The sequence below is a fragment of the Monodon monoceros genome, unplaced genomic scaffold, assembly GCF_005190385.1.
Source record: "Monodon monoceros isolate NGI ecotype Baffin Bay Population unplaced genomic scaffold, NGI_Narwhal_1 Super_Scaffold_11, whole genome shotgun sequence".
NCBI classification, from domain to species: Eukaryota; Metazoa; Chordata; class Mammalia; order Artiodactyla; family Monodontidae; genus Monodon; species Monodon monoceros.
The window spans coordinates 120,393,554-120,414,567 of NW_021703767.1; the positions used below are offsets into that span (position 1 = coordinate 120,393,554).

Here is a 21,014-nt window from a genome sequence, read left to right on the forward strand (position 1 = left end):
TAGTGGTTGCCTGGGCCTGGGAGGTTAGGAGGAAATGGTGAGTGAACTAATAATAGAATTAATGAAAAAAATCATACTGTTATTTTCATAAATGCTGAAACAGCCTTTGACAAACTGTACTATCCATTTCAGATAAAAACACTAAAGAAAATAGGAATCGATGGATAGTACTAATATATTATAAATGTATACATATACATATGTGTGTTTATGTATACTGCATACACACGTGCACACACACATATGCACGCATGCACACTTGATAGGGAAATAAGATGCATTCCCACTGAAAGCAAGCTTGCTCATTATCTCCACTACAATTTAACATTCAGTTGGAAATACTGACCAATGAATTTATATAAGAGAAAACAATCAGAGGCATAAGAATTGGAAAAGACATGAAACTATCTCTATTTGCAGATGGCATGCTAATATACTTGGAAAACTCTAGAAAATATCAATAAACTAGCTCAGACAACAAACAAATTCAGTAAGATAGGAGAATATAAAAATCATAATCTTCATTTAGCAACAATAACCAGTTGGAAGACTTGTTGGAAAACCCAATTTACAGTAGTAACAGAAAAAGATAATATACTTAGGAGTAAGCGTAACAAGAAATGTATAAACCAATAAGAGGAAAACTGAAACACTTCTGAAAGACACAAAAATGTAATTGATTTAAACAAACAGAAACACCCCTTATTTATTGGGTAGGTTGACTCAATATTACAAAGATTTTAATTCTCCCTAGGATAGTTTATAAATTTAATGCCATCCCGAAGAAATGCCAAGTTGTTTGTTTTTTTAACTAGAGAAGTTCATACTAATGTTAAGATGGAAAAACAAACATGTAAAAAATAGCTAGGAAAAATCTGAAAAAAAAAGCAACTGTGGGAGTTCAGTAGCCCTCCCAGACATTAATATACTCTACAGCCTCTATATAACAGTGTGATACTGGTACATGAGTAAACAGACAGACCAGTGGGAAAAAAATAGTCTAGAAATAGACCCAAGTGTATATGGACATTTAGGACATGATAAAAACATGGATTTGTTTTTTTTCTTTTCTTTTCTTGCTTTCTTTCTTTATTTATTGCACACACACTCATTTTATAAATTCTTTTGGAATTGAATATTTTTTGCTGAAAAATGAAACCCAGTTTATCTAACCTAGAAGTGAAGTAAAAACATTTTTAAGCACTTAGGAGAGAGGTATATTTTAAAATTACCTTTCATTTAGTGTTCATGTATTTATCGTCTTGAGTATGAACTGCATTTATCTTTGCCAACTAAAATGTTCTTTTCCTTATTGTTTTCTGGTTTTAGCAAGGTAATGTATGTCTATAATTATATTAGTTTTGCTGTTTATTGGTTACTAGTTCATCTATTTTAAGTATGCCTGAATAAACCTGTAATGTTATTTAAATGAGTTAATGTTGAAGTTTCTGGATGACATAAAATGTCTTTTTATTTTTCTTTTGAAACGTATTACTCTAATTTGAATCAGTTTTAACATGGAGTTTGAGATGCTCGTATATGCTTTACTTTTGCTAGAAGGAAAATTATGTAAACAAAGTAGTTCTAAAGTGGTCACACAGGTACAATATCTAAATCTAACTGGCTTGAGAATAGTCATTTCTTATGCCTAACAGTTTTTCTTACAGCATCCTCAGTAGATAGATGAAAAAAGATTACTTGAACCAACATATTTTTTCATAAAGCCTACCTCTTTCTTCCTACGTCTTTTTTTTTAAAATCATCCCCACAGGACTCTTTTCCCATATCTTTTTCTGCTGTACTAGCTTTTTATACACTCCTCAGTTTTCTTATTTTAATTAATAGCTCTTCCTTATTGACTTATTTACTAAAATATCTATTATCTTTGAAAATATACTCTGAGCTCTTTTTCATCTTCTTCATTTCTTCTTTACCTTGTACACATATTTGTTATTGTACATATTGTATGATATTTTATCTGTTCGTTTGCATGTTTATTTTCCCTTTAGATTATAAACTCACTGGGATAAGACTATGTCTTATTTCTGTATACTGATGTAATAATACTCAGTAACTTTATTTAATGGATTAATGATTAAAACTTTTAAGCACACTTAATGATTCTAATCCCACAGAACATATTGTGGACTATATTATGTGAACTCAGCAAAAACTAGGTGAAAAGACTAAAGATATAGTAATTTAATTTTGTCAATATTTGTCAGATATTCCTTAATATTTTTAAGCTTTCTGGTTAGGACAATATACTAGTTTGTAGAAGTTATATATAAACTTTCTACTTTTATTTTAGGAAAAACTGATCAGATATGCAACAGATAGTGAAACAGTGGAACCTGTTATTTCACAGTTGGTGACAGTGCTTTTGAAAGGTTGCCAAGATGCAAACTCTCAAGCTCGGTTGCTCTGTGGGGAATGCTTAGGGGAATTGGGAGCAATAGATCCAGGTCGGCTAGATTTCTCAACCACTGAAACCCAAGGAAAAGATTTTACATTTGTGGTAAGTTCTGGTAATTTGGAATGACCAGAAGAGTTCACTGGCCTAATGGGGTTTCTATATTGCATTTACAAGAAACTGTTCAGGTTATCCTTAGTGGCAGCTTGATCTAAACTAGACAATTTAGATAATTTCTGAGTTTATTCCTTAATACTATTGCAGAGACCTTTAGCCAAAAACTATAAAGTTGGAGTCCAGTCTAGTGTGCTATGTTCTTTTAAATAAACTTTCTAGGGACTTCCCTGGTGGCACAGTGGTTAAGCATCTGCCTGCCAATGCAGGGGGCACAGGTTCGATCCCTGGTCCGGGAAGATCCCACATGCTGTGGAGCAACTAAGCCCGTGTGCCACAACTACTGAGGCTGCGTGCCACAACTGAAGCCCCCGCGCCTAGAGCCCATGATCCGCAACAAGAGAAGCCACCGCAATGAGAAGCCCACGCACCACAGCGAAGACCCAACGCAGCCAAAAATAAATAAAACAAAAAAAATAAGCTTTCTAACCTAATCACGACAGATACTTAAAATCTAATTATTTAAATTTTACTATTTAAACACAATTGCTAAGTGTCTCCATGGGAAACTGATTCCCAGGGTGTTTTAATAGCGTGTATATAAAAATGTTTCCATAGTCGAATGAGTGTGGGAAATCTTGTAAAACAAAATTAAACAGAACTTTTAATATATTGGGGAATGTTATGAATCTCCTAGAGAAGAGTGTGTGAAAATTATTTTTTGGAGCTTCTCAGCTGACCAAGGTTCTACAGAATGCAAGTTAGGAAATTCTATATGTACAATTTTCTTTCTAAGAGGTAAAAAACAAAAAATGCAAATTGCTGGATTTATGTAAAAGTTGAATGAGTCTAACACTTTATAAATGGTCTGAAAAGCCTTAGATTTGGCTTCTTAGCTACAGATTATATTTTAGTCTTGGTACCAAACTTTGTTTAAACCTTACTGAGCTTTCCTTTTCTAAGTTAAATTGACTTAGGTGACTAAGTTAAATTCACCGTGGAATGAGGTACAGTTTAAGAAAATGTATACAAATTAGCCTGTAATTTTTTCTTGTTCTTATTGAGACTGGAGTAGAAGATGCAAACTTTGCCTATGGATTATTGATGGAACTAACAAGAGCTTACCTCGCATATGCAGATAACAGCCGAGCTCAAGATTCAGCTGCTTATGCCATTCAGGTAAGAGTGCATATAGACATTACTGGCTTTATGTTATTAAATTCTAGTAAGAAAGTTGTAAATTCTATGCTTTAGAAACTCCTATTTTTTTTTGACTGTCATTTTTATTATCAAAGTAATACAAGTTCTAAACAAAAATTTCAAAGAGTACAGAAGTGTACCCTCCTAACAGATTATTATATGTACTTTGAAGTTTTTTCTATGCATATACAAATATATATGTTTCCTCCACCAAACAAGCAGATCATAGTACTTGATTTTCTTCTGTGCTTAATAGTCTTATCTTGTGTAATTTTCCATGTCAGTACATATATCTCTAATTCATTCTTTTCAATGACTTAATATTCAGTATGAACGTGCCATAATTTGTTTAAGAAATTTATTTAACACATTTAGGTTGTGTTCAATGTTTTGTTTTTACAAAAAAATGATTTTGAAAACATGCATAATTTCTAAGTACTTGAGTGAATATATATCAATAATATAAATATCCAGAAATTAAAATGTCTCAGAGCAGATACAGAGTTTACGTTTGATAGATTTCATCAAAAAAGTTTCACCAGTTTATATTCCCTTGACAAACCTGCCCTTAATTAAAATTTTAAGTCTTTGCCAGTGACAAATAAAAAATGATGTTGTTTCATTTTAATTTACATTTAATTATGAGAGAGGTGTAACATCTTTTATACATTTGTTGCTTTTTTGTGAATTTTCTCTACATGATCTTTTCCCATTTTTTCCTTGGTATTGGTCTTTTTTTTAACTGATTTTTTTTTTTTTTAAGATACTGGGGGTAGGAGTTTATTTATTTATTTATTATTTTTGCTGTGTTGGGTCTTCGTTTCTGTGCGAGGGCTTTCTCTGGTTGTGGCAAGCGGGAGCCACTCTTCATCGCGGTGCGCAGGCCTCTCACTATCGTGGCCTCTCCTGTTGCGGAGCACAGGCTCCAGATGCGCAGGCTCAGTAGTTGTGGCTCACGAACCTAGTTGCTCCGTGGCATGTGGGATCCTCCCAGACCAGGGCTTGAACCCATGTCCCCTGCATTAGCAGGCAGATTCTCAACCACTGTGCCACCAGGGAAGCCCTTAACTGATTTTTTAAGACCTATTTTGATGTAGTGGAAATTAACCCTATGTCTACCATACGTGTAATGAATATTTTTCCAGTTTGACTTTTTTTGCCCCTTTTCATGATATTTTTTTTAATTAAAAGATTTTTTATTTTGTTAGATATTCAGGTCTGAAATTCATGGTTAGAGGTATGATTTAAACATATTTGGAAGTTTTCATAGTTCATAGTAGAAATAGCATTTACAACTGTGATTCTGGATGGGATGATCAAGAGAGGGAGTATGTATAGATTAAAAGCTTCTAATAATTGAGGCCTGGAAAATGAGAGCTCAGTGAGAAGAGGGAAAAAGTAAGAAAACTGAGAAGGAGCTACCAATAAGGTAGGAGAATATGGTGTTCTGGAAGACAAAGTGTTTCAGGAAGTATGGAGTGATCCAAATGCTGATCATAGGTTTGATAATTTCAGGGTTGAGAATTGACCATTGGCTGTATTAACATAAAGGTCATTGGTGACCTTGACAAGAGCAGTTTCAGTGTAGTTTAGAAAGCCTCATTAGAGTATTTTTAAGAACATGTGGGAAGAGAGAATTAGAGAAATTACAGAAACTCTTTTGAGAAGTGTTGCTATCAAGGAGAGCGAAAGAATGAGATAGTAGCTGGGGAGGAAAGGGCGTAAAGATGGCAAAAAAACAACATGTTTATCTGTTGCTTGGGAACAGTTCAGTGGGAGGAGAACAGCGTTGTTGTATAAGAGAATTGGTATAATACTATTTTAAATAGGTAAAGAGATGTGGAATATAGTGTACCAGTGGAAAGAGTAGCCTTAATTAAAAACAAACACAATTTGGGACTTCCCTGGTGGTCCAGGGGTTAAGACTCCATACTCCCAATGCAGGGTGCCTGGGTTTGATCCCTGGCCAGGGAACTAGAGCCTGCATGCTGCAACTAAGACCTGGCGCAGCCAAAAAAAAAAATTTAAAAAGAAAAAGAAACAAACAAGGGACTTTCCTCATGGTGCAGTGTTTAAGAATCCGCCTGCCAGTGCAGGGGACACAGGTTTGAGCCCTGGTCCGGGAAGATCCCACATGCCACAGAGCAACTAAGCCCATGCGCCACAGCTACTGAGCCTGTGCTCTAGAGCCCACGAGCCACAACTACTGAGCCCATGCGCCACAACTACTGAAGCCCACGTGCCTAGAGCCCATGCTCTGCAAAAAGAGAAGCCTCCGCAATGAGAAGCCCGTGCACCTTTGGTAGTGTATATATGTCCATGCCACTCTCTCACTTCGTCCCAGCTTACCCTTCCCCCTCCAGCCGCACAGCACAGGGAGATCAGCTTGGTGCCTTGTGACCACCTAGAGGGGTGAGATAGGGAGGGTGGGAGGGAGATGCAAGAGAGGGGAGATGTGGGGATATATGCATATGTATAGCTGATGTTATAAAACAGAAACTAACACACCATTGTAAAGCAATTATACTCCAATAAAGATGTTAAAAAAAAAAAAAGAAGCTTGCGCACTGCAGTGAAGAGTAGCCCCAGCTCGCCACAACTAGAGACAGCCCACGCACAGCAACGAAGACCCAACGCGGCCATATATTAACTAATTAATTAATTAATTAAAAAATAAAACATACAATTGTGACTCATTAAATTAGAGTAAATTAAAAAGGAAAAACCAACTCATCTGTAGTAACAAAAGAGAAAGCAGAGCATATAAGCACTGATACTGATATTGCCAGGCTGGGGAGATATTAGCATGGAAGTTGTGGAGATCTCTTGTGATTGCTTGTTTTCTCAGTGAAATAGGAAGCAAGATCTACAACTGTAAGTATATGTGTTTTTTGTTTTTTCTTCCAATTTTATTGAGATATAATTGACATACAGAGCTGTCTAAGTTTAAGACGTGTAGCATAATGATTTGACTTACATTGTGAAATGATTATCACAATAAGTTTAGTGAACATCGATTATCTCATATAGATACAAAATTAAATTTTAAAAAAGATATTCTTCCTTGTGATTAGAACTCTTGGGATTTATTCTCTTAACAACTTTCATATATAACATATAGCAGTGTTAATTAATATTTATCATGTTGTACAATACATCCCTAGTATTTATTTATAACTGGAAGTTTGTACCTTTTGACTGCCTTTATCTAATTCCCCTCCCCTAACACTAAAAGTATAAATGGTCCCAAGACCAAAAAGTTAGCCGATTGCTGATTTACTAAGTCTGTTATTGGAGGTTGATTATGAGGACTTCTGTAGCCAGAGTGACTTTGCAAGCATCAGAAAAAGCTGGCTTCAAACAAAATTTTAATAACATTTTAAAGTTAAATGAAAATGTTTTGAATATTTCTGTATTTGAACTTTCATAAACTTCCTTACTTTTATTAAAAAATGCTAAATATAAAGTACATATTCTATTAGACAGTATTTATACTTTGTAATTATTAGGAATACATCTATTGCATGTGGTCCTTTTCAGTGAAATTAGAAAGAAAGAATAGTAGATGATGGGAGATATAATACCCTAACATATTTGTCTTGTTTTAAAGATTGATATTGGAGACAAAGATTTTTTTTTTTCTTTATAAAATCCCACTTGTTTTATTTTCAGGAAAGTAAAATATAACCATTTCATTGATGGACTTGAATAGTAAATTGGTCTTTAACATTTGCATCTTATTTTCAGAATTTTAAGCTCAGTACTTTATATATAGAATTTGAGATATCTTGAATTTTTGAACTATTTTGGATTTGTAGTTACATTCATTAAAATTCAGAAAAGGTTAAGTTCTAAAAATTCTACAAATATAGAAAATTCCAATTTTTTCCTCCAAATAGCTTAGTCATTTGTTTCAATACATGTTATGTACAACACAGAAATTGCATGTTCAAATATTACCACAGCTTTGTGACCTTGAGTAAGTCACCTAAATGGTTTTAAGCATTGAGACAACTCCAAAATTTTATCATTTTATGTATTTTTCTATGTATTTTTATGGCTGTAATGTGAAGAATGTTGACGGATGTAAAGGTTTATCTGTTTCATTGACGATTTACAACTGTAAAATATGTATTTGTAGGAGTTGCTTTCTATTTATGACTGTAGAGAGATGCAGACCGATGGCCCAGGTCACCAATTGTGGAAGAGATTTCCCGAGCATGTTCGGGAAATACTGGAACCTCATCTAAATACTAGGTCTGTAGACTCATTAAAACTATTTTCATAAAATTGTTTTTAATTTTATAAACTAAATGTTATCCTTGATATAACTTTTTAGCATTAAAAGTATTTTTAGTATGTTCTAATATGTGTTTTGCACTAAGATTTATGCTTATAATATTGTCAAAATGAGAAGTATAGTCTGCTCATTGTTTAAATTCTGTAACTTTATTTAGTATTTAGACAAATTCATTGAAGCTGAAAGGATTGATTTTTTTTTTTAATTCAACTGTCAGTAGTACTTTGAAAAATCTACTTTAAATTGAATGTGAGTTGAAATTTTTGATGGGTCTAATTAACACAGAAATTTAAGAATTTAAAGCTAGTCCCAAAGCCTTTAGTAATCCCGGTTAGAGATTAGAGATTTTTAGCCCTACCAATTTCTCCTCATGAAAATATTTTCTCCTTCTACTTTTAAAAAAAGTATTTTCTACCTTTTTTCCTCCCCATTTTAATAACTTTGTTAGGACTGATTGAAGGCCATAAATAATTTTTAGTTAGAAACTTTAATTTTAGGTAGTCTAAGTCACAAGCTTATTGGATATGTGACCTTGCATAAATGTAGTCTTTGAGCCTTAGTAGACATGTAGTAAAATCCTATATAAAAGCCCTTAAGTATGCATACTTATTTGCTAGATACCCTTTAATATTTAGAAACCTTTTAAACATCATTTTATTTCTTAGGAAGAGCATTGTTTAAAGATGTAAAATAAATGTTTGTGTTTTCTTTTTTGAGGATTCCATACTTCTCCATTTATCTATATTTTATAGCACATATTGATGCTTAAGAGTTTCTGTGATCTCGTGGAAAGTTTATGGTTTTTAGAGTCATGTAGACCCAAATTTTAATCTTTTTTTTTTTTTTTTTTTTTTGTTGTTGTTGTACACGGGCCTGTCACTGTTGTGGCCTCTCCCATTGCGGAGCACAGGCTCCGGACGTGCAGGCTCAGCGGCCATGGCTCACAGGCACAGCCGCTCCGCGTCATGTGGGATCTTCCCAGACCAGGGCACGAACCCGTGTCCCCTGCATTGACAGGCAGACTCTCAACCACTGCGCCACCAGGGAAGCCCCGAAATTTGAATCTTGACACTGCATTTGCTCACTCTAAAAATCTTGGGCAATTTACTTAATATTTCCAAGTCTCAGTTTTTTTCATCTTGAAAATGTGGATAGCTTTACTTACGTTATATGATTGTTAGGAATACAGAAGATAATGTTAAAAAGTACCTAACAGAGTGCCTGACATTTGACTTAGACTCAATAATAAATGCTTATTCAATGTCAGCTTGTTGAATTTTGCTTTTTTTTGGAAGGGGTAGTGTGGCTATTCCCTACTTCATGTGAAGTAGAAGCCACCATTTCTGCCCACTTGTTATTCAATTTAGTATTTCTTAAGAAGCCAACATTTTCTGCCAACTTCTTATTCTTTCATAAGAAGAATATTTAAGTGGTCATTTATAAGAGTGATCTTAGCAAAGCAATGAGAATTCTTATGATCCTTCTACTTTTATATCTGGGAGTTTGAAGGAACCTCTCAGATGGTCCCTCAATGGTAGAAGTTCAATTTATCTAGCTGGAATCTGCTCATTGAAATCACCACCTCATAAATGTAAGAAGTCAATAGAGAGCAATATTAATGGAATTGACTCACTTTCGTATGAAACACCAAGATACCAGGTTAGCCTGTAGGGCAGTTTTATAGCTTGGACTGCTTGATATTTTCTCCACAGGGCCTAGGAGAAATAAAAGACTTCCTAAAACCATATCCTTGTTTTTGCTGCTTTAAAGTTACACTCCTATACTCTAATTTATTTTTTTTTCACTTGGGCTGTTTATACGCAGTCACTAAACCTAGGTCAAAGGGATGGCTATGTTTGGGAGATTTGATTTTTAGAACTAGATAGATCAACTACAGTTCAAAATTGCCACAGAAATAATTTTAGGAGAAAATATCAGGATGTGTCTTGACAGAACCTGACTTGTACCCCAATATCAGTAGTTTTCTAACTAAGTTTACCATAAAACTTGGTAAAATCATCTAGAGAATTCATGAAGATTCAAAATAGTGATGGTTAACTGAGAGATTATTGGGTTTTTCAGTTTTTAGCAATTTGTGATACAGTGAAATATATAATGTTTGCCGAGAACCTTGAGTATAGGGCATTAATTATATTTGTCATTTCCTAACCTTGCATTGGTGATTAAAAAGGAACCCACTCACCTCAAAAAATTGCTGTACACATGGGTAAGATGAGACCTGTTTGAACATGTTTAAGTGTTAACACTGAGGAGCAAATAGAAAGGATCATGTTGAAGTTATGGAAGAGAGAAGTGGTAATTGATATAATAGGGACCCCGAGGGGCATCCAAAATGGTAGCCATATATCTAATGGGAGATTAGATTAGAGGAAGTGAAATCTCTTTCTCTGTAATAGGGGAAGATAAAATAATGGATGGAACTCAGCAAATTTTACAGATTTAGTTGTGGGATTGTGTTAATGGTTTCTTCTTTTTTTTTTTTTCATGAAGTAAGAAGTATAGGAGATGAGATTATTGGCTGAAAGTGGCAGTGGAGTTGGTATAGGTGATGTAAGGAGAGCGGTGATGATTTGAAATAGCCACTGTGGAAAGAGAAGAGAGAGCTGATAAGGAAAACTTAAAAGGATTTCTGGGCAGCGTAGAGGTCCGTTGAGGTTGAAGACTAAGATATGTAGTAGTACTAATCTCATAAGCAATTTAATGATTTTTCCTCTATCAATGCAGTGGCCTAGGTATCATTTCAGTGAAGGCAGGCATTTAGACTGATCCAAGGTTGGGAGCTTGGTGGATGGGTACAGCTGGTAAAGAAAATGTGGGAGTGGAGTGCATACAGGATATTACCAAGAGAGTACTTGAAGTGAAGCACTGTGGAGACCAAGCTGGCTAGGGAGAGAGGTAATGAAAGGAGGGTATTATAGATCAGGAGAGTTTAGCAGAGCCAAGGGACAAAAGGTTTCAGTGAGAGAACAGATGTGTCAGAGTAACTGAGCAAAAGAACTGGAACTTTGGGAAACTGGCCATAAAGTGAGGTCTAAATAGTACATTTTGGAAGTAAAGAACTTTCTCTGTATTGGGAAGGGAGTCCCGATAAAGAAGTAGAGGGGAAAGTCATTGAGAAGTTTTCATTTTGACTAGATGGTCCAGCCAGACATTGAAGTCACTCAGGATGATAAAACTTGGTGAAGAAAGAAAATGCAGAGCAATTTACTAAATTTATCAGTGAGTTTGGTAATCAATGGGTTTAGTAGATGCCCATAATGAGGAGTAGAGAATAGTATATATACCTGGGTGGCTTGAACCTCAAAGGAACAGATCTTTCTCGTACAATGATGGGGTTGGAAGGATCTGAAAGGAGCATTGAGGAAGGGAGGAAGCAGACTTAAATCCTTTGAAGTACTTGGGGTGTGCGTGAATGACCTACTGCCCTGCCATTAAGAAGGCTTTAGGGAAAGTAATGTCTTTAGCCAGATTTCAATAAAGGCAAGGCAGTAGTGAGGTAGTCAGTGAAAGAGTTGATGTCGTTTCTTATGCTTTCTTTACTAAAGTTCTAAACAGATGGATATATATATATATATTATATTATAAAAAATATATATATTTTTTTAATAAACAATTTTTAAAATTACAGATATAAGAGTTCGCAGAAGTCAACAGATTGGTCTGGAGTAAAGAAGCCAATTTACTTAAGTAAACTAGGTAATAACTTTGCAGAATGGTCAGCATCTTGGGCAGGTTATCTTATAACAAAGGTAAGAACTCTGTTCAGAATTTTTAACTGAACAGAAATTGTAAAGGAAGCGAGAACATCTATCTGAATGCATAGTACACACAGTAGGAATTGTAATATTTGTGCTGATATAGAAGTTTTCATAGGAAATGTTTACTACTAGAGAGTAACAATTTCTCTGTTGTTACTAGTAACAGTTTCTGAGTAAGAAGGTAGTTGTTTTATCAAGCAAATTGCTATGTTCTTCATGTGTTTGTAAAATGTCTATTATGTCTGTTCATTTAAGGTTGTAAAATAATACTGTTTAAAAGGATATAAATGCTTTATCAGACTTTTTTACATAATAAAACGATTTCTTAGGTAATAAAAAGATAATATTATCCCTTAGTGGCTACTTCTAAAAGAGGATACATTATCTGAACTTCCTCCAAAATAAAAGTAGAGGCTTTTTAAAAATGAAATTTCATGGAAAAGTAGAGGTATATTTCTGACGTTTTCCTAATATGAAATTTTTACATACCTGACAAACAAAAAGGTACCCTGTGTTCACCCAAAATGTTTAAGGTGTATTTAAATTTCACAACTTTTGTTTTTAATTCATATTTCTGTTAGTGTTTTAAAATATTACTATAATTTGTACCTGGTAATTTCAAGAAAGTGTCTCTCGTTTTTTAATGAACATACTGAAAATATGTGAAATATTAAATTAATACTCTTTAATTATTTTCAGCTATGGAATATTTTATTTAGTTGTAATTTAGTTTGTTTTTTTTTTTAAGTGAAGGATTTGTATTTGAAGAAGAAAAAGCCTTTAAATTTTTATAAGAGAACAGTAATGTTGGTAAATTGAAGGTTAGATTATACCAATAAAATTTGACTCTAACACCAAGTAATTTAATTTTTTTATTTCTTTCATTTTGTTTCCTATAGTTAATCACTGTTTATTACTTAATAAAAATGTGATCTTGTACTTAATGTGCTGGCCCAGAGAATACCTTCTGGTTACTTTCCTCATCTATGTGCTCAAGGAATAAATATACTAAATTTAAAGTTAGCTAAGTAAAATATACTGTATTTAGGGAAGTTAATCTGTAACAAAACGTGATTCATTTTAAAATGAACTGTAAGGGGAAAAGACCATTTTTGCTGAGATAGTCGGCAGCCCAGGTAGCTACATTGCCTGTAGGGGTGTCAGCAGTTCAGGCACTTGACCAAAGGGATGGTGATCTGAAATTCTCCCTGCTTTGAGTGCATTTCTCCATAGAATACCCACTCTGCAATGTTAAATTAGCTCACATGTTATTTTTTGGCATTAATCAAAAGAATAAAATGAATAAAACTACTTACTCTCTCTAAACCATTGGAGTTTATAGGTGCGGCATGATCTTGCCAGTAAAATCTTCACCTGCTGTAGCATTATGATGAAGCATGATTTCAAGGTGACCATCTATCTTCTTCCACATATTCTAGTGTATGTTTTGTTGGGTTGTAATCAAGAAGATCAGCAGGAGGTAAGAAATATCATTTTATTTGGTTTCTGTTTGTCCAAACATTTATGCAATATGATTAGTATTAAAAAGGCTACATATTAGTAGGAAATGTAGATCAAGGTATGCTATAATATGTAAGTACATATGAAAATGCTTACAAAATCCTTTTCTTATACTTTTATTTATCAAAGAGTTATATAATGCTTAGTTCATATCCTTTACCTATTTGTGGTTGTGTATGTGTGTGTCCTTTTTAAATAATTGGTAGTTTGATATGTATTCTGGATTCCAGTTTGTGCCAGTCATATCTCACAGAAATTTTTTCCAGTTAGTGGTTTTCTTTTTAACCTTTGTTTATACCTTTTGCCATGCAGAAATTTTAAATATAAATGCCAAATTTATAAATCTTTTATAGCTTTTTAATTTAAACCTTTTATGTGATGCCTTCTCTTATCCAATGTCATGAACATATTTTCCTACATCTTTTTGATCCTTTTGTTTTAACATGCCCTTCAATTACTCTGAAATTGATTTTTACAGATACTGTGAGATATTGTTTAAAATTTTATTTTCTACTAGTTAACAAGTAGTTTCGTGATCATTTATTGAATAATCTAGAAGAATTTTAAAATATTTTTATATTTACTCTCGTGACTCTTTTACAGTATATTTTCTTTTCAGGGAAACATTTTATTGGCTTAATTATAGATGAGAAAAATGATTTATTATTAATGTATGATGGATTTTTTTCTTTTGAAAATTATTGCCTTAAAGTGGTTAGTCTTATATGTCAGGTAATTGTAAAATGATATTATGCAGACATATTATTCACCATAAAATGATTCTTCTTAGGTTTATGCAGAAATTATGGCAGTTCTAAAGCATGATGATCAGCATACCATAAGTACCCAAGACAGTGCATCTGATCTGTGTCAGCTCAGTACACAGACTGTGTTCTCCATGCTTGACCATCTCACACAGTGGGCAAGGCACAAATTTCAGGCACTGAATGCTGAAAAATTTCCACAAGGCAAATCAATCAGAAATAAGGTGGACTCCATGAGTAAGTCATAACTTCTGTATACTTCCTTCTCTTAATTATTAACAAGTTAGCTCCTTTCTGTATCAGTTCTGTAATTTAAGCATTAGCTTTTAAAAGACCTATGTTTTCTTGCATGCCTTTTTTTCCCCTTTAAGATGGCCTTTTTACTGAGAAAGAGCAGTGAATTTATAGTTAGAAAACCTCTCTTTAAATTCTTACTGTCACTTCCTTAAGCAAAACATATACCTAATTTTTCTTTGCATAAAATAGGGTTGATTTTATCTCCCTTAGAAGATTGAGGATTAATTGGGATGGTGATGATATAAATTAAGTGCGTATATATATGAATAGTGAAGTGTTCTTTATACTTTTTCACTTATAAGATACTCTTTGCAGTCTTTTTCACATTTAAGTTTTAAATTTCAAAGAGTTTACTTTCATTCATTTCATGGCCTATTTTTTTTTCTTTTTTAAATTCATCTCATTCTTTTTATTATTCTTTCCCTTTCTCTGGTAGTGTTTGGTATCCAGCAGGCTCTCCAAATATGCTTAATATATGTTACTATACTATACTCTGCTACACCTACTATCGTGCTATTTCTTTCCCTGTGATATTACAACTCCCACAAAGGTGTCTAAAAGAAGAATCTCATTAGAGTTTAAAATGACACTTGCCCCTATGATACAAGCACTTGGTGAGAAGAATTATATTCATCAGACATTAATAGATACTCTTAATGTCTTTGAACTTTTGTGTTTTTCATTCTTGCAGCAAGTGGGTAAAGTATATGATACTTCTGCTTCTTGTATACTTTAGCCATTTAGTGGGATCACATGATTTTCCCCCAAAGCTTCGAGGCTAATTGGAAAAACTGACTAAGACCCTTAAAGAGGCCTTCACTTACACCAAGTTCTCAGTTTGTGAGCATTTCCCTCTTGTTCCTATATCTGTGGAAGCACATACATTCCTGTTGTTAAGCACAACAGTTTGTTATTTTTCTAAGATTTTTTGGACTTGCAAATAATTATGTTTAGGGGAATGTTTTTCTCTGCAGTGAGACTAATTATTGATATATTTTACATTATTTCAACAATTGAATGTTTGTTTCTGTTTCTGCATGTGAAAATGATAACAAAAAAATAAAACGCGAACTCCGTTATTACCATTTCTTACTAACATAGTAATGAAAATTCTAGCTTTTAAGAGTAACATTTGTAATGTTTCAAAAGTACAATACTTTAACATTTCTCATAATTTGAAATGATTTACAAATTTTGATGGAAGTAAAGAATTTATTTTAAATATAATTTCTTTTAAATTTACTATCTTGATTATGAAATTTATTTGTTTCCTGTTTTCTACATGCTGTTATGAGTCGTTATTAAAATTTATAAGTTTTAAATAAGAATTCTTAAACTGGATAGTCCAGAAGCTCCTCAGTTAGATCTTTTCTTAGACTCTTTAAAAAAATTACCATTTTAAAGTATTTGTGATTTTACTTGAAAGGTACTTTTACTTTTTATTTCCATTGTATTAGTTAATATTGTATATATAGCAACACAGGAAAAAAATAGATTGTTAACAAATAATTTTAAAATTAAAAAGAAGGCTATTTCTATAATTCTGCTTTTTTCCTACTAATAGCTATACTTTATCAGTGTTTTTATAGTTATTAATAATAAATAACTCATCTCTGTATCTTTTGTATCATCTTTATATCTCCTCAACATTTAATATAAATTTACATTTAATTGTCACAACAGAATTTTAAGTAAGGCAAGACAGATACTAATATTTCCCTTTTATAAATGAGGAAGCAGAAGCTCAAATAAGTTAAATGACTGTTCAAGGCAAAATAAGTCATAATGGTGCTGTTGGAGCAGGAATCTTCTGAGCAATCTTCTTGTTGGTAGTTACATTCTAAGTAAGATACCCTAATACATTTAGATTAATTTATTTCATGAAATAAATTAAAAATAAATAAATTGAAATTTAAACGGATACTTTTAAAATTTCATCTTCTCAGTCTTTAATTACTCAATTATCTTTTTATAATCTAGTACCTACTGTGGATTATGAAGACTATCAGAGTGTAACTCGTTTTCTAGACCTCATACCTCAGGATACTCTGGCAGTAGCGTCCTTTCGCTCCAAAGCATACACACGAGCTGTAATGCACTTTGAATCATTTATTACAGAAAAGAAGCAAAATATTCAAGAGCATCTTGGATTTTTACAGGTTTGATATTAGTATAGTGAACTTAATAATGACATTTAATATTGCCAGTCTTTTATGTTTAGATTGTTCATTTTATTGGTTTAGACAATAATACTATGACTGTGTAGGGAAGAAAAGAAAGTAAGGGCCAGTGGGCCTAATACAATGGATTAAATAAGAGGTCAAGATTGTTGGGCTTCTTTTCAGGTCAAAAAGCAGAGTGTGGTGAGAGAACTGGAAAATGAGTAGCTTGTAGTCTTTGGATGATTAGTCCTATCCTGTCTTTTTCTCCCTTGTCTAGCTCTGAGTCTCTTGTTCATTGTTAAAGTCATTCCTTTACAAGGATGTTCAGCTCCCTCATCTTTCTCCCTCTGTGTTGTATTCACTTTGTAAGACTCCAGTGCTGGATAAACTCACCCATCTGCTTTCCCAGTGTCTGCATGTAAGCAGCTGAACATCACTGGAGAAAAATCACACAATGGATTTTTAACTGGTTTTCCTTTCAACTCATAATCTCAAACATCAGTGGGACTCTTTAACACTGCCTTCAGTCACTCTATGTTTCTCTAGTAAAGACTACTTTCGCACTCTTCAAGATGACTATTTCTTACCTTCTCTTCATTTCTCTGCTTCCACCTCACTTACTCTGTTGAGATGATCTTGCTTCATTGTTCATTAGGAAAGTAGAAGCCAGATGTCTACCAAATCTGAAAATACGTTGGCTTCTGTACCATATTCTCTTTCTTCCCTTCTCTTGTTCCTAAGGAAGGATCCCTTCCTGCCAAAATTCAGTTCTTCTACTTTTGTTCTTGATTTCAATCCTTCAGATATTCCTGCTTTCTCCAATATCATTAATTTTTCTTTCTCAACCAGAGTACATAGAGCATATAGACATGCTCTGGTGTCGCCTGTAAAAAATCTTAACTTTTTATAATTCCCTTGATCTTACAGTATCTTCTTCAGATACTTCCCATCTTTCTGTTTCCTTTCACAGTCAGTTTTTAAAAGAATTGCCCATCTTCTCTGTATTCCTTCTTTACTTCCCATTTACTCTTTGCCCGTTCCAACAAGAGTTCTTTCTCCATTGCACTGACACTACTCTTGCTAAGAAAATTGGTGGCCTCCATGTTACCAAATCCAATAAATGCTTCCCAGTCCTCATTTTCTTAATCTCATGGCATCATTTGACCACTTCTTTATTAAGGTATTTTCTTTTCTCTCACAACTTCTGGGATACCACATTCTCCAGGTTTCTTCAAACTACTCTGGCTTCTCTCAGTTTCATTTGTTAGTTCTTCCTTGTCTATAAATATACAGGTACTCTGATGTCCTTCCCCAGTCCTCTTTTCTTCTCTCCCTCTATTCATTTCCTAAATCATTTCATCCTTTCCCCTGCCATCTTTGTGCTAATTGCTCCCAAATTTTTATCTTCATCCTGAATATCTCCTTTGAACCCAGATTTAGTCTCTTGTGTTTCTTGAAAGCATCTCAATATGAATATATTAAAATGCTGTTTAAAATGTTTTTAAGTTTTAAAATGCAATAAAATACTTATAAACTATACTCAACAGAATTTATTATATATTGGATTTTTAAAAGAGTTCAGGACTTTGAGGTTCTTTACAGCTCTCATTATCAATAACAGTTATTAGTATAGATTTGTATTTAAGCGGAATATGAGTATATTTAAGTGGAACAGAATGCCTGGAAATAAGTTTGCAGTTTCACTGTGAATCTATCTTGAAACAAATACATATTGTTGCTTTGAGAAAAAAATTCTTATATATTTTTTTACATAAACTGGTGGCTTTATAGTTTTATTTCCAGTTGTGTTTTTTTCCTCCCTTGATTGTTTTTTAATGATTGAACAAAGAAATTGTATGCTGCTATGCATGAACCAGATGGAGTGGCTGGAGTAAGTGCAATTCGAAAGGCAGAACCATCTCTAAAAGAACAGATCCTTGAACATGAAAGCATCGGCTTACTAAGGGATGCCACTGCTTGTTATGACAGGGCTATTCAGTTAGAACCAGACCAGGTAAGAGATAAATGAAAGGCCTTGTAACAAAAAGAACTCTGAACTAGGAACTTTGGAAACCTTAATTTCAATACTGTCTCTACCAGGGTCACAGTGTGTCTGGAAAATATTTAACCGTCTCTGAACTTGAGTTTCCTGATTGATAAAATTAGAGACATGCTAGAGGATCTCAGAGATCCCTTCCAATACCAAATTTCTGTGACCTTACAAATCTCCCAAATAAATGAGATTTACTGTGAAGTATACTTACATTAAACTCTATGTTGCATTACTCTAAAATTGATATAATTTTAGATTGCTATTAAAAGTATAAGACTTGCATCAATTTTTAATAATAATAGTGATTCTCTACAGCCTAAGAAACTTTTTCAGATTACACATGCCCCCTATCACCATCTGGGAATCTCTGAAATGGTCCCTTAGAATCACTGGGCTACAGTTGCTAACGGGGGGACGTTGCATATCTCATGTATGTTGGAACAGGAAAGGGGTTTAGAATCATTGATTTATAATCTTGACTTAGATCCTCTCTAATCTCGGGGTATTCCTTTTTGTCATAATTGACATGTTCATTTTCTCAGAAGTTCAGTGTGTAGGGCCTTTATTTTTCACAGGCTTGTTTTCAATTTTAAAGAATATTTCACAATCCTATTTAACTTTTCAGTTACTGAAGCCCAAAATCGATATTAATAATATTGTGACGTTTGAGTTTTAATTTTTAGGTGAGAAATAATATGACAAATAATCTTTAAACAAAGTATTAAGGAGTACTTGTTACTTTTATATTTGATCTGAACCAAAAATCAGACCGTATCTGGAAAAGATAATGAATGCAATCTGAGATTTTTTTATAGGTTATCTCCATTAAAAAAAAAAAAAATTCAGTTGTGTTTAGGACATCACTAGAGGGCTCTGCCATATAGCCAAGCAAGTCAGTTGTTAAACTAAGAAAGGTAGGCTCAGTGAGGTAAATAGCATTTTTTAATGAATATCAGTTAAACACTTTTTGGTTCCTAAGATGTATTTGAAGTAACAGTTGCTATTTTAAATACTTTTAAATTTCCAGATCATTCACTATCATGGCGTAGTGAAGTCCATGTTAGGTCTTGGTCAGCTGTCTACTGTAATCACTCAGGTGAATGGAGTGCATGCTAACAGGTAATGTTTTTTAAAAGAATGATTTTCTTTTGTTGTTAGTTTGGAATGGGAAATTTTTAATTAATTAATTGGGTTGAAGTAATGTTTACTAAAGTAGTGAAATCTTTTTTGTTTTCATGGTATTGGAGATAAACACCAAAAAATAATTTTTCCTGCTGTCTCTTAAGTCAATCTAGCATTTAACAGCTTATCATCTATGCAAAGAGTCATCCTTGAATTAAATTTGCTTTATAACAGGAACCTGCAAGACTTCACCTACTATTGGTGAAGCTCATATTAGTATTTCCAGAAGATTATCTAACCTCTGCCTACATTATCAGCACCAGTTATTTTCTGTGCTGGGGAGAGGGAAACTTTGTGACTGAACTAAGGAATACCACTCTAGAATGTGTGGGTTGATTTTCTCCTAAAAGACTAGTAAAAATGAAATTAGCCTTCCTTTCCTAAAGAAAATGGTTTCTTATAGCAAACCAAACGATACCCACCAAAAAAGTACTTACATGTGGCAGAGATTAAGACATGCATGGTTCTTCTAGTTTAGAGAATTACTAGGAAGGTTGGTTGTGCTCTTGAAAAAGCCTTACTCCTTAATGTATTTACCAGACCCCAGTTGACTTTTCTGGACAGTGAGATCTGGTCAAAAGTGATGGGATCTTAGTTTGCCAAAGAGCACAGGCCACTGTTTTTAGTTAGTTCACGCTGAAAACAGCTCTATAATTTCTATAAATTCCAAACTGATTTATTAAAGACCACTGTTCTACAGTGTCTGGGAGTAGAGAAGCTCAGTGTTAGTTGGATGGTTAGTGGATTTACGAAATGATGAAAGAAGCTTTACAGAAGCAAGGAAAGATTTGTTATATGTTTTAGATATGTGTCTCCAGATTAACTGAGAGACCTTGTGAATAAAGGGGTTGCAGAAATTTGGGAAGGTTTGTTTTAGCTCAAGCCGAGGTGTCATGTTTCCTTATGATGCACACTGCACAGTCTTCTCTTTGGATCTGGGATACATAGAGCCTCCTGATCGTTCGATTTGTGGAAAGGCAAGTTTCAATATTCAATGAAGGATACTGTATCCTTGAAGCAAATGGTCATTGAGGGGACGAGTTTTCTTTGGGGAGAATATTTGCATTTAAACAAATATTTCTCCAAAATTATTGACTGTGCTTAACCTACACAGTCATTTTTTTAATACATTTATGGAAGTAAGTTCTCACAGCCTGATCCTCATTGCCATTTGGTACTTCTTGGTGTGATATATCCCCTCTGGAGAGCAACTCCTGCTAATTCTACTC

The 21,014-nt window shown here is 33.7% G+C and overlaps 1 protein-coding gene across 2 annotated transcripts in view; it reads left to right on the forward strand.

Annotated features, from left to right (window-relative positions):
• Window positions 1–21,014, forward strand: part of ATR (ATR serine/threonine kinase) — a 103,126-nt gene that overhangs the window by 42,744 nt on the left and 39,368 nt on the right. For both annotated transcript variants that reach the window (XR_003792307.1, XM_029214126.1), the window contains exons 22-30: window positions 2,312–2,518; window positions 3,593–3,706; window positions 7,869–7,984; window positions 11,677–11,797; window positions 13,149–13,286; window positions 14,118–14,328; window positions 16,369–16,547; window positions 18,400–18,564; window positions 19,631–19,722. Coding sequence is in view for 1 of the 2 variants with exons in the window: in XM_029214126.1 (XP_029069959.1) it covers window positions 2,312–2,518; window positions 3,593–3,706; window positions 7,869–7,984; window positions 11,677–11,797; window positions 13,149–13,286; window positions 14,118–14,328; window positions 16,369–16,547; window positions 18,400–18,564; window positions 19,631–19,722 (1,343 nt within the window). In the remaining variant the exon portion in view is untranslated. The remainder of the gene's footprint in view (window positions 1–2,311; window positions 2,519–3,592; window positions 3,707–7,868; window positions 7,985–11,676; window positions 11,798–13,148; window positions 13,287–14,117; window positions 14,329–16,368; window positions 16,548–18,399; window positions 18,565–19,630; window positions 19,723–21,014) is intronic.